Source organism: Mustela putorius, unplaced genomic scaffold, assembly GCF_011764305.1.
Source record: "Mustela putorius furo isolate JIRA1106 unplaced genomic scaffold, ASM1176430v1.1 tig00000253_pilon_pilon_pilon, whole genome shotgun sequence".
In the NCBI taxonomy this organism is placed as follows: Eukaryota; Metazoa; Chordata; class Mammalia; order Carnivora; family Mustelidae; genus Mustela; species Mustela putorius.
In genome coordinates this window covers 6,998,914-7,011,414 of record NW_025421329.1, presented here as the reverse complement: position 1 = coordinate 7,011,414, position 12,501 = coordinate 6,998,914, and the positions used below count along the sequence as shown (strand labels likewise).

The 12,501-nt window shown below is 39.4% G+C and overlaps 1 protein-coding gene across 8 annotated transcripts in view; it reads left to right on the top strand.

Moving 5' to 3' along the window:
- RALGAPA2 (Ral GTPase activating protein catalytic subunit alpha 2) overlaps window positions 1–12,501 on the top strand; it is a 322,083-nt gene that overhangs the window by 78,798 nt on the left and 230,784 nt on the right. For all 8 annotated transcript variants that reach the window (XM_045078460.1, XM_045078458.1, XM_045078459.1 and 5 more), the window contains exons 8-10: window positions 1,115–1,253; window positions 3,023–3,222; window positions 11,429–11,656. In XM_045078460.1, coding sequence (XP_044934395.1) covers window positions 1,115–1,253; window positions 3,023–3,222; window positions 11,429–11,656 — 567 coding nt within the window. The remainder of the gene's footprint in view (window positions 1–1,114; window positions 1,254–3,022; window positions 3,223–11,428; window positions 11,657–12,501) is intronic.

Here is a 12,501-nt window from a genome sequence, read left to right as displayed (position 1 = left end):
TCTAGAAGCTGTGCATTTTGGCCCTACTGGCCCATTCCACCTGCATTTCAAATTCCACCTGGTTAGAAGTGGTAGGAAATTCCATCTGTCTCCAGAGGTTGGCATGGAGTATTGAGAAGTTGGATGTATTGGGGCACTTGGGTCTCATTCTAGATGTGTTGCTAAAGAGCCGTGCAACCTCAGATATCACATAATCCCCAGAATCCCACTGGAGGAATGATGCTGGTGTTATAGGGTGGAGATTTTTATGCAGACTGTGAACCCCCTGAATCATGTGCAGACTTTTATGTTTGTATCCATCCCACTCTTCTTCCCTCCCTTCTCTCTACTGAATCCTCAAGCAGACTTTCTCCCTTGGCTCACCCCGAGAACTCCTGATAGGCTATGGACGCGGAGCCCCTCTGCCCCAGGGGGGGCATCCCTTGACCTCTCATCCCTTGACCTCTGCTGTTGCACAGATGTTTCCACTTTTTAAGTGGGCTGTGACGTGAAGGAGGTTGGGAAGCTATGCTTTAGAGTACTCTGTGTACTAACCAGTATTAAGAGCCTGTGACAGGTGTACCTGGACTAGCAGGCAGGCCTGGTTTATCTTAGCCTGGGGATTGCTTTTAATAAGGACAATGCACTTTCCAAGTTTCTGTAGCTTTGCCTTCTGATGATACTGATTTTTTCATGTAGGTAATATTGGGTGAAATTCTTGCAAGGGATGGCCCTTTTGAGTTTAAAAAAAAAAAAAAGTACCAGATCGCATCTGACTAAATATTTTAAGGACAGAAAGAATGTTAAGTCATTATAGAGAACTGGTAGAAAAAAAAATACAGGCATGATGAATAGAACGAGTTTAAAAACATATCATTGGTTGATTTTTTTTTAATAGTAAAAATATCTTTAACATAGTTAACCATTTTCTTTTGAAATATTCATTCTTGTCCTTGTTTGAGTTATAAGATACGATTTCATTACATGATTGTCAACAGTATTTGTCAATATAGGTTTTTTGTTTTGGTTTTTTTTTTTAGGTTAGGAATTTTACTAAGATAACAGCAATTCAATTTAGTAGACATTAAGTTAAAATGTAAATGTACATATGTTCTTTCCCACATATTATCCAAAGGCTGCAAGCTTGGAGTGGAAGAATAAGGAGAATCAAGATACTGGTTTTAAATTTCTTTTTACATTGTTTCGAAAGTATTATCTTCCTCATTTATTTCCATCATTTACTAAGTTAACAAACATCTACAAACCTGTACTTGGTAAGTACTGATTGGAGCGTGTATAGTGGATGTCCACAGGGAAGCTGTCCATTCTCTTTCAAAGTGGCTTTTGTTTATTTTTAAGTACAATAGTCCTCTTATTCTTATATTTAATGGTAACTTTATCTTAAGAGGTTTAAAGTTTCCTAATAAATGATTTTATCTATTTGTACAAACTATTTATTTGTACCTCAGGGAGACTGTGGCTCCTGTACTCAGAAATAATTCAGTATGTGTCATGATTTTTTTTGATGTAATTATATTTAAAATCTTCTAAGTTTTTTTTTAATTGAAACTCTTCATTGAAGACCATGTTCATTATCTCACACAAAGGTATTAAAGTTTGCATTTTCTTAAGTCTTTTCTTATGGGTGGTGGGGTATGGTGACTACAGACCTTGGCCAATGGGGAGGCAGGCCAGCCTAGGCCACACAGCTGCCCACAGTAGGCCCTTTCTTTTATCCTGGATCTTTCATCCAACAGGTGCTACATACAGCTTCTTATGGAGGGGCCAATATTTGGGCAGCTGGGCAACATAGGGACAATAAGCCCCAGAAAGGAAGGAAATATGAAGGAATTTCTAGTTTGGCTGCTGAAGTTTTTCTTCTATGAAAAATGAAGGCTCACAGGACAGAAGTATCCCTTCGATTGGTGCCGGGGCGGAGAGGCAAATTTTCTTTTTCCCTATTGTTTGAAAGCAGGCAAAATTAGTTAAAATGAGTAATCAGAAATAATTTTGGAGGGGAAAAGGTCACAGTAGACATTAATCCATCTCGGGAATGTGGACTACTAATCATTTGTCTTTGGGTGTTTATTTATATACACACACACTTGTGCATGCTTGGATCAGGGGGAAAAAACAGCAGAAACTTGATGCATTTCAAAAGATGTAGAAGTACTAACCTTTAGAGTTATTGATATATGTATTTGGTAGCTATCTGTATGTGGGTATTTTTTCCAGAACTAGTTTCTGATTTTGTAAATAGTCTATATTCATTGTGGAAAACATAGTACACTTTAATATACTGAAAATAAAGTTCTTTGTTGAGAACTTGTCTGCCTCGAGCAGATACCATCAGCTGTATAAAAGTTAGTAAGAGAGTTGGACATACAGCAAGTTGCAGCTCAAATCCAATACCATGTAATTTTTTATTTTGATTATGAAATTTAAAGAATGAAAAAGGAACTTCTTATTAGTTTTATGAAAATGGTGATGTCACATACTTCTAAGATGAATTCTTTCAGACATAAAGTAGTTGATACTGATTCTATTCTTTGGATTCACCTAAAGGGAAAGGCTATGAAACTAGTCTCATAGATTTGATTAGTGCAGTAATGGATATTAAAATACCTAAAATCATTGAAAAGTAATAAAATACCTAAAATGATGAAAAATGTCTATACATGCTTTTAGATTTGTTTCAGTCCTAAAATGAAATTAAATTTGTTATAATGTATGTGAAAATATTTTTACATTAGAGTCGCATATTATTACTTAAATTTGTTGGAGAGTTATTAGCTTAGTACTTTCATAGCTGTATGCCATAGCTATAACAAGCAAGCAGTAACAGTAGCCACTGTCCCATCTTGGTCATATTACAAGGCAGAATTAGAAACAAATCTACCAAAAGATGTCATTTTTAAGAATTTCTGGTACTTTAATTTTAGTTGCTATTCATACAACCAAATGTGTATCTGCTTTGTTAAAAACTGAGCTGTTTGTGGGGGTTACACTCACTCACCTAATCCTGTATTCTTTTATCTTCCAGACATCCCTCATTTGAGACCAAAGCCAGTGTACATTACTACAACTCGAGACAATGAAAACATTTACAGTACAAAAATTCCATACATGGCAGCTCGTGTTGTTTTTATTAAATGGATTGTAACTTTCTTTTTGGAAAAGAAGTATCTAACTACTACCCAAAACACTAAAAATGGAGTTGATGTACTGCCCAAAATCATACAGGTATGTCATTCATCTTCTTTTGCACAGATAAAAATATGCTAACACATAGCAAAGTAATTGACTCTTAGGGTTTTTAGTTCCTCAAGGATAGTGGTTCTAGGGATTGGGTTTATGGGTGGGCTCTCTCTCTGTTGCTGAGGTGTCAAAGAGTTCTGAGGTAGCACTTGCTGTGCTCTGTTGATATTGCCATGATGAAGTGATCTTGGGGGCCAGGGAGATGTTCTGAGAAAATAGCTGTTGTGTGCAGACTCCTGGACCGTCTGATTTTCCCTCCTTTGCTCAAGTACCAGTGACCTCAGAGCATAAGACCAGGGGCCCTGTGTTGCCTTCACCAATCCCCAGCACCAGGCAGGCCCTCAGGAATCATTTAAGTGGGCTGTTGGAAGGACCCATGCAACTGCCAAGTGCCCTTTTGGGATCTCAGGGGGAGGAGTGGAAGAGCATCTCAGGATTTTGGGGTGCCATCATGGAATGCCTAGAAGAAAAGGCCGTCTCTCTTAAAGGCCTTCAGTGAAGACCTCTTTCTGTGTGGGGCCCATGGTGTACCTTCCCTCTCTTCTGGTCCTTGGTCACAGAGAAATGGGCTTTCCTAGCAGATTGAGTTGCTTTGGGACTTTGTGCTGGGTAGAGCAGGACCACATGGGGAGGTTTGAGAGCAGCTGCTTCATGGCCGGGTCCTGCTTTTATGCACAAAGCGTGGTCCCCTTAGAGCAGGTTTGCTGATGCCCTGGAGTTCCCAGAAGTGTGATTAGGCCTGAGCTGGAAGAGTACACATATCTGAGTAGCAGGTAGCATCTTGGTGGAGGAGCACCAAACTGAGGTCCAGAGCATGTGTCCTCATTGATTAAGAACTGACTACAGAGCTGGAGAAACTTATTGTTGAGGAAGTCGTCTGAGGGGGCTACAATTCCGGTAAAGAGCAGCAAAATACTTACTGAAGATTTTAAAAGGAAGCTTTGAGGCACCTGGGTGGCTCGATTAGTTAAGTGTCTGCCTGAGATCAAGCCCTGCGTTGGGGTCCCTGCTCCCTGATCCCCACAAGGAGTCTGTTTCTCTCTTCCCCCTCCCTCTACCACTCCCCCTGCTTGTGCTCAGTCTCTTGTTCTCTCTCTGGGTCAAATAAATTTTAAAAATCTTTATAAAAAATAAAAATAAAAGAAAGCTTTAAAAAATGTTAAATTCATTAGTTTAAAAATGTAATAGGAAAACTGTAAACAGTAATGATCACTACTAAGAACAAAGTGATTTTCCAAAGGAATATCTCATAACGCTGAGGAAAAATTTGAAGAGGTGGAAATCAGAAATGAATAAGTGAAATCTGAGGTCAAGTCCAGACCTATCTTGCAAGTATCATGAGGAAAAAAGGAGAAAAGATCAGAAGTGATAATTGAACTAATGCAGAATTTCCTTGAGCTGAAAAAAAGTCATGCCTTTGATTCACAAGGCCTTCTAGTCCCAGGGAGATTTAGCTGAACAGACACTAACCTAAATATACATAAACCTCTTTGACTTTCAGGGATTAAGAAAAAATTATCAGAATTATCAGGAACTGGTAGCAGTTCCTTCTAGAAAATGGGACAGAGTAGCATTGAACATTGAATCTAATATATAACCCTCAGAGCTGAAAGAACTGTCAATCTTTCTTTCTCTCTCTCTTTCTTAGAACCCTGCTTCCTATCACATATGTAAGCAGATGTCAGATTGATTGAAGTTCTAAACTGATTTAAGGTCTAAATATAAAAACAAAATGATAAAGAATTGAGGAGACAGTCTAGAGGAATTGTATAAATTTGGGCATTGGTAGACTACCTGAGGTGGAGATCAGAACCACAAACCTAGAAGAAATGAGGTGCCACTTTATTTTAAAAAATTGAGAAAGGTTTGTGTATCAAAAGACAAAGTAAAACCACATACAGACAACAGGCTGCGAAAAGCATCTGTAACATCAGAGTTTTTCAAGGAGTTCATGCCTCTGATATATAGAGAGTGCCTACAAATTGAGAAGAAGACAAGCAGTCCAATTGTAAAAGAGACAAAAGGAGAGGAAGGAGTTCATGGAAGAGGAAATAAAAATGACCCTGGATTTCACTATGAGCCAGGGAACACTGTTAGTTCTGGACCATATTGAGAGACCTTTATTTATCCATCAACTAGACAAAAATTAAAAATCAATCAGGTAGACAAAAGTCTGTATGAAATCGTCTGTAAGAAATGTAGTCACACTCTGATAAATTTTAGATTGTATCTTGTGTAATTATTAAATCAATTCAAAACAGTCTGTTTAAAGGCTGTGACTGCTGCCTACCTGGTTTCAAAATTTCAGAAAACCATCAATGTATTTATTGAGAGTAAGTTTCTCATTTTTGAAAAATACAGTTGGATGATGAAAAGTAGCAAGAATAGCAGATTAACCACGGATTCAAGGTTCTAACATTTTTTTTTCCTTAGCTGGAAAGGAGACTTCTCACACTTGTGAGTCATCTAGTTTTATTATCTGGCTTTCTTAGTGTCCATAAAGGTCTGACCTCCTGAATCAGTTTGGATGGTTGTCTCATCCTAACAGAAAAAGACTCCATAACTCAAACTGTCTTAAAGATAAAAAAGAAATATTTCAATCTCATGAAGAAGCAGCTCATGACATGACTGACAGAGAATGTAGTTAATTCACACTGTCTACATGATTCTCTCTAGTTTTCCCTACTCTGCCCTTTCCCTCTGGCAGATTTGTCCTCCACTCCCTGCTGACTTTAAGATGGCTGCCAGCAGCAGGGGCATGGCCTTCCTTGTTCATGTTCAGAGACAACCCAGATACTTCTGTAAAGCCCTTCCCATTTGTGTGAGTAGAACAACTTAGGCTACCTGTCTCTCCTAGAACAGTAATAAGGCACTGACTCTCGTACAGTTGGCTATGTGAATGGCCCAGGAGGGACATGACTGGCTTCCATGACAGAACCCTTCCCTGGTACTATGGATGGGGCCAGCTTCCCATGACCTGGGCTGCAGGGAGGAGGCACATGGAGCACTGGGGTTCTATCAGGGAGGGAGAATGGGTGCTGGCAGTCAACTATCCAGGTCCAGTGCTACTACACCCTGCAGAGAGCTGAACATAGAAATGGTCATTCCCATTGTACAGACTCTCAATATGTCTCACAGTGAGTTGTTCTACTAGTTTTCTAGTGCCACTGTAGCAAATGACAAACTTTCAGTGGCTTGAAACAACACAAATTGATTATCTTGCAGTTCTGGAGCTCAGAAGTTCAAAATCAGTCTCAGTGTGATAAAATCAGGATGTTGGCAGGTCTGTGTTCCTTCTGGAGGAACACATTTTGGAGAATCCATTTTTTTGCTTTGTCTTGCTTCTAGAGCTGCCTCCATTCCCCGGCTTGTGGCCCTTCATTACGTCACCTTTTATCCCTTTGTTTCCATCTTCTATCCCTTTGTTTCCATCTTCGTCACCTTTTATCCCTTTGTTTCCATCTTCGCATTGCCTTCTATGTCTGATCCTCCTGTCTCCTTATAGATCTTCATGATTACATTGGGACCACCCAGATAATTCAGGATAATCTCTCCCCACTCACACCTTAATTTAATCATGCTTGCTAAATCCTATTTGCCAGGTAAGGTAAAGTACTCAAATCTTCTGGGGATTAGGGTATGGACATCTTTGTGGGAGTCACTATTCTGCTGATGAGTTGCATCCTGTACTCCCTTCTGTGCCTCACATCTCATCTCACATGTGTCTGCTCTGTTCCTCTCTTCATCTGCATTGTGAATGAGAAATGCAGCAGTTTAAACCATTGAATATTAGATTTTGGAGACAGTTGCAGGAATAAAAGCACATATAATTTCATTTGTGTCCTAAAAGTTTTTGTTTGGAATTTCAAATTTAATCTAATTTTGCCTAAGTAAAGTAATTTGACTTAATCAGTTGATCCAAAATCTCTTTTCACAGAATATACTGCTGTTGTAAAAGCCCTTCAAAACAATATTTTAAGTTCTGTTTTCAAATGGAGTTTACACTTTTGCCCTTATCACTGTATTAAATATCATGTTTGAGGGCTCTTTTGTGTGCTTTTTGCAAACTGGATTTCCTTCTGGATCTAAAACCAGGAAGGAGAGGAATTAGTGTTATCTTCTAGACTAAGTTTTCTAACCACTTGAAGAATCTGGTAGAATAAATATCCATGGGAGAACGAAAAGACAGTAGCTCTTACACCCTGTATACTATGTGGACAACAACAGCATAAACCTGACCAAAGCTGTAGATTCTTGGTGCATCATTTTAGCTGAAAATGTGTTCAGCATAGTATGATTTAGTCCTTAGTAATTCATATTTGTATGAGATAAAAGTACTTCAACATACATTAGAGAAACAAAGTGTTGATGTTAAAAATTAAAGTAGTTACCATTTTTTACCTGTTCCATAAACACATTAATTGACATTAAAACCCATAAAAGCCCATTTGGGAATGGAAAAGAAAGTTTAAGGTGATATCAGCTTTTTTGAATGATATCGTATTTATTTGTATGATAACCCTTAGTTACACTTTGACTGAGTCTGAATGTGCCCTTTAATAATGATCCATGGGCTGTGGATTTCCCGAAATTGTATGTCATGGGGTGAACAGTTAGAAAAAGTGAATCCCACAAATTGACAATCGTAGAGGAGTTTATATGTTACACAAATACATTTGTTTTTTGACTACCACTCCAGTATTTTCTGTGTCTAGAGCTCTACCCAGGCGGTGCAGGCTGCCCCCAGCTGTGTTGGAGACTCCTAACAGGGGCATTCAGTGGCCTCAGGCATCCCCACCAGAATGGTGTTTGCATCCTCTCATTTCCCACCTAGTTTGTGGTGCCCCCTTTAGCTTGACCCTGACAGTGGACAGGTCTCAGTATGAGCTGTCAGTGAGAAGAAACCAGATGTTGGGGAGGGTTAAGTGTCAGCTTGTATCATACAATTTCCTGAACCCTGGCAGTGCAGGCCTGGGCCAAGCTGGTATGTCTGTTTCACCGACCAAGGCTTCCTCATGTGCCCAAGAAGTGAAAACCGATTTTTGAGTTTGCCACCAGAATCACCTAATACTAAATAATGGTTGAGAATTCCAGCTTGATGGTAGTGGGTGGAAATGGACCTCTCTCTGTGCTTAATTCTTACGTATGCTTTTACTGTTCATTTTCATAAAAGAGAAAGATATGAGGAAATTTAGATTATCAGTTTGTTTTCACTCATCACTCACTGCAGACATAAACACCTGTCAAAACATACAGATGGGGCACCTGGGTGGCTCAGTGGGTTAAGCCGCTGCCTTCGGCTCAGGTCATGATCTCAGGGTCCTGGGATCGAGTCCCACATCGGGCTCTCTGCTCAGCAGGGGGCCTGCTTCCCTTCCTCTCTCTCTCTGCCTGCCTCTCTGCCTACTTGTGACCTCTCTCTGTCAAATAAATAAATAAAATCTTAAAAAAAAAAAGAAAAAAACCATACAGATGTTTTTGGAAAGTAGCCTTTTACAGAGGTAGTAGGGACTAAGGCTAAGGAAAGCATTGTTCTATCAAGAGAAGTTGTTTTCCATTTATGGCATGATTGGAAATCCATTTCATGTGATCTATTTGGATAACAGAGCTCACTTTTAATTTTTTTAAACTCACTTTGATTTTTAAATCGAAGTATAGTTGACACACAATGTTGTAGTAGTTTCAGATACAACATAGAATTTGACAATCTGTATGTTATGCTGTGCTCACTGTACTGTGCCATCAACCATATTCCCTATACTGTGCCTTTCATCCTGCAACTTATTAATTTCATAACTGGAAGCCTATATCTCCCACTGTGCTTCACACATTTTGCCTATCCACCCACTGCCTCCTCTTTGGCAACCACCAGTTTGTTCTCTGTATTTATGGATCTGTTTTTGTTTTTCTGTATGTTCAGAGCACTTTTTATAAGAATTTGGTACCTTTAAATATATTTCTTTATTTACATTATTTTAGCTACCTAATTGCCATGTTACCCAATCAGTTATCTAATGACTTCAAAACTTGGTGGTTTAAAACAACAACCCTTTTGTCATATTTCATGTACTTTTTGGGTAAAAAATTTGGGCAGGATCCTGTGGGGCAATTCTTGTGCTTAATAAGGCATTAACTGAGGTCAGTGGGTGGTGGCCTTCAGCTGGCAGCTGGTTAGTCTTGAGGGTGCAGGATGGCTGTATGCACATGCCTATTACTTTGATGGGTGCAGTTGGATGGTGAGGCTTAGCTGGGCCTCCCACTTCCATGCAGTCTTTGTAACAGGGTTGTTGCACTTCTTTCCTGGCCAGTCAGAGCTCCAATAGCAAATGTTCCAAGAGATAGGAAGTGGTAACTATCAGTCTTTTGTACCTGGGCCTGAAACTAGCACAGATCTCTTCCACCCTATTCCACTAGTTAACATAGTCACAGAGCCCTTGTGAATCAAAGGGAAGGGGGAGTCATAGAATTTGTGATCATTTTTTTTAATTGGCTGCATATGTACATATGTACCGTATTTTTTGGCCTGTGGGGAAAATGGAAGTTATTGATCCAAGACTCACAGGTTATTGAGCCATAAAAGAGACATTAGACTTAATCCAACCTCCATACTTTACAGATTAAAAAAAATATATATATATATATGTATCTACACTTATGTATGCGTATCAGTTATTATATAGATACACATATATATATCAGAAAAAATGAGTAAATTTTTATTTTTCTGCAGAAGATAGTTGACACATCAAAAGGATGAAATTTTTTTTTAAATCATTTTTATAGGACAGCTCATTTCACAGTATGACAGTACCTTTAATAAGCCACACAGACTTAATAGCTAAGGCATGAAGAGAAAAATTATAAATATAATCTTCCATTAATTTTCCCTAGAGATTGCTATTTGGATATCTGCTTTCAAACTGTCCTTGGTAGTTACTGAAATAACTATTTTGTATTTCTCATATCTTATCATTTGTTGTAAAAAATATTCACAGTAGGTAGAATTTTAGTGATATTTGAGTTATACATTTTTGACACTTAAAAATAGTAGTGAAATTTATAAAAATGAAGCAAAATGATACATGTATTGTAATTGGAGGAAACCTTTAATTCTATGGGGAGATGAGAGCAGAAATCCGCCTTAAATATGTGAGCATGAATTATTTTATTTCTTTGTGCTCTTAAAACCTTCTAAAATTTTAAAATTTTGTAAATATATCAGTTAAGTTCAATCTGAGATTCTGAATCTGATATTCAGATCAAGATTCTTCTCATAAAATACCCTCCAGGGCGCCTGGGTGGCTCAGTGGGTTAAGCCGCTGCCTTCGGCTCAGGTCATGATCTCAGGGTCCTGGGATCGAGTCCCGCATCGGGCTCTCTGCTCAGCAGGGAGCCTGCTTCCTCCTCTCTCTCTCTCTGCCTGCCTCTCTGACTACTTGTGATTTCTCTCTGTCAAATAAATAAATAAAATCTTTAAAAAAAAAAATAAATAAAATAAAATACCCTCCAAAGATTTTGACACTCCTCCATCAAGTGTCACTTAGACTTATGAATCAAATGATGCTTTCCAATGTTGTGGCTCAAAAAAATCTACTGAACTTTCAAATCTCTGTGACCATAGAGTGAGTGCTGAATTTAGAAACCAAAGGTGAGGGACGCCTGGGTGGCTCAGTTGGTTGGACGACTGCCTTCGGCTCAGGTCATGATCCCAGAGTCCTGGGATTGAGTCCCGCATCAGGCTCCCAGCTCCATGGGGAGTCTGCTTCGCTCTCTGACCTTCTCCTCGCTCATGCTCTCTCTCACTGTCTCTCTCTCAAATAAAAAAAAAAAAAAGAAAAAGAAACCAAAGGTGATCATAGTATAAATTCACTGACACAATTTTTTCTATGATTTTGCAAATATAAGTTAAAGTATTTTGGTTGAGAAAATTTCACAGCCTCCCTCCCTGCAATAATCTAGTGTTTTTCCTGTTAAAATAACTGAGTTGGGGAGAGGTTAGCTGGTGAATTGGGAAATTGGTGAGTATGAGTCATGGAGCCAGTTGTGCTTTGAGCAGAGCTGGTGTCTAGTTTGCCTTCAAGTTGATGGTAACCGGACCGGAGTCCTTTAAAATTAAGTAAGTCTTCAGTTTCACCGGGTGTTCTTGAATGTCTAAGAGGCCCACTCAGAGGTAGTAATGGCTTTCTTCCAGACTGTTGGTGGTGGTGTGGGGCAAGAGAGGGTGCCGGAGCTGGATGGTGGCTGTCCCACAGAGCAAGACAAAAACCATTCCAACAGCAGCACCTTGTCGGACCGAAGACTCAGCAACTCCAGCCTTTGTAGCATTGAAGAAGAGCACCGAACTGTATATGAAATGGTGCAGCGGATTCTCTTGTCAACGCGAGGTTATGTCAACTTTGTGAACGAAGTCTTTCGTCAGGTTAGTGTGTGTTGGGGGGGGGGTGTTCATGAAATTAAAGAGGGTTTTTTTTTTTTTTCTTTATGTTCAGTTAGCCATTGTATATTACATCATTAGTTTTTGATGTAGTGTTCAGTAATTCATTAGGTATAATACCCAGTGCTCATCACAACACGTGCCCTCCTTAATACTCATCTCCCTGTTACCCCCTCTCCCCAACCCCCTTCCCTCTGAAACCATCAATTTTGTTCTTGTTCTTTTGCTCATAGTACTGCAAGAAATACTGTTGATGAGTTGGGCTACATTATGGGACTGAATCATGATTCCTCTAATCCTGCTTTTAATTTGTCATGTGGAGTATTGCAGTTTTGTTTATGATTCTTTAAGAATTTGTTTTTATAAAATTCCCACATATAGAGGGGAAATTCCATATATGAGCAAATAATCCCCAAAATACCCTCTTGTGTCCATAAGAAACTGGAAACCCAGAATAGGTGGGAAAAAAGCCCTTCCTGGATACTCATCAACAATTGAACATGGCAAAGCGGAGCCCCAGGCTGGTGTTGTCCCAAAGGCTCAAGGGAGCTCTAGAGCGGCTCTGCAGATGGCTGTACTTTCTCTGCAAACACACATGGCATGCATATATGATAGAAATATTTATGACATAAGAGGAAAAAGAGAACAAGGGGAAAGCAAGGGCTGACGCTGATACAGCACCCTGATGGGACACTGTGGTGGGTGGGGAAGTGCAAACAAGAAAGTGGGTGCAAGTGAGGAAGAAGATAGCAGAGATAGATCAGAGGCTATACGACGCTTAGCAGCCCTGAGCGACAGCTGGGGCTTGCTTGACCCCCAGGGGACATTGA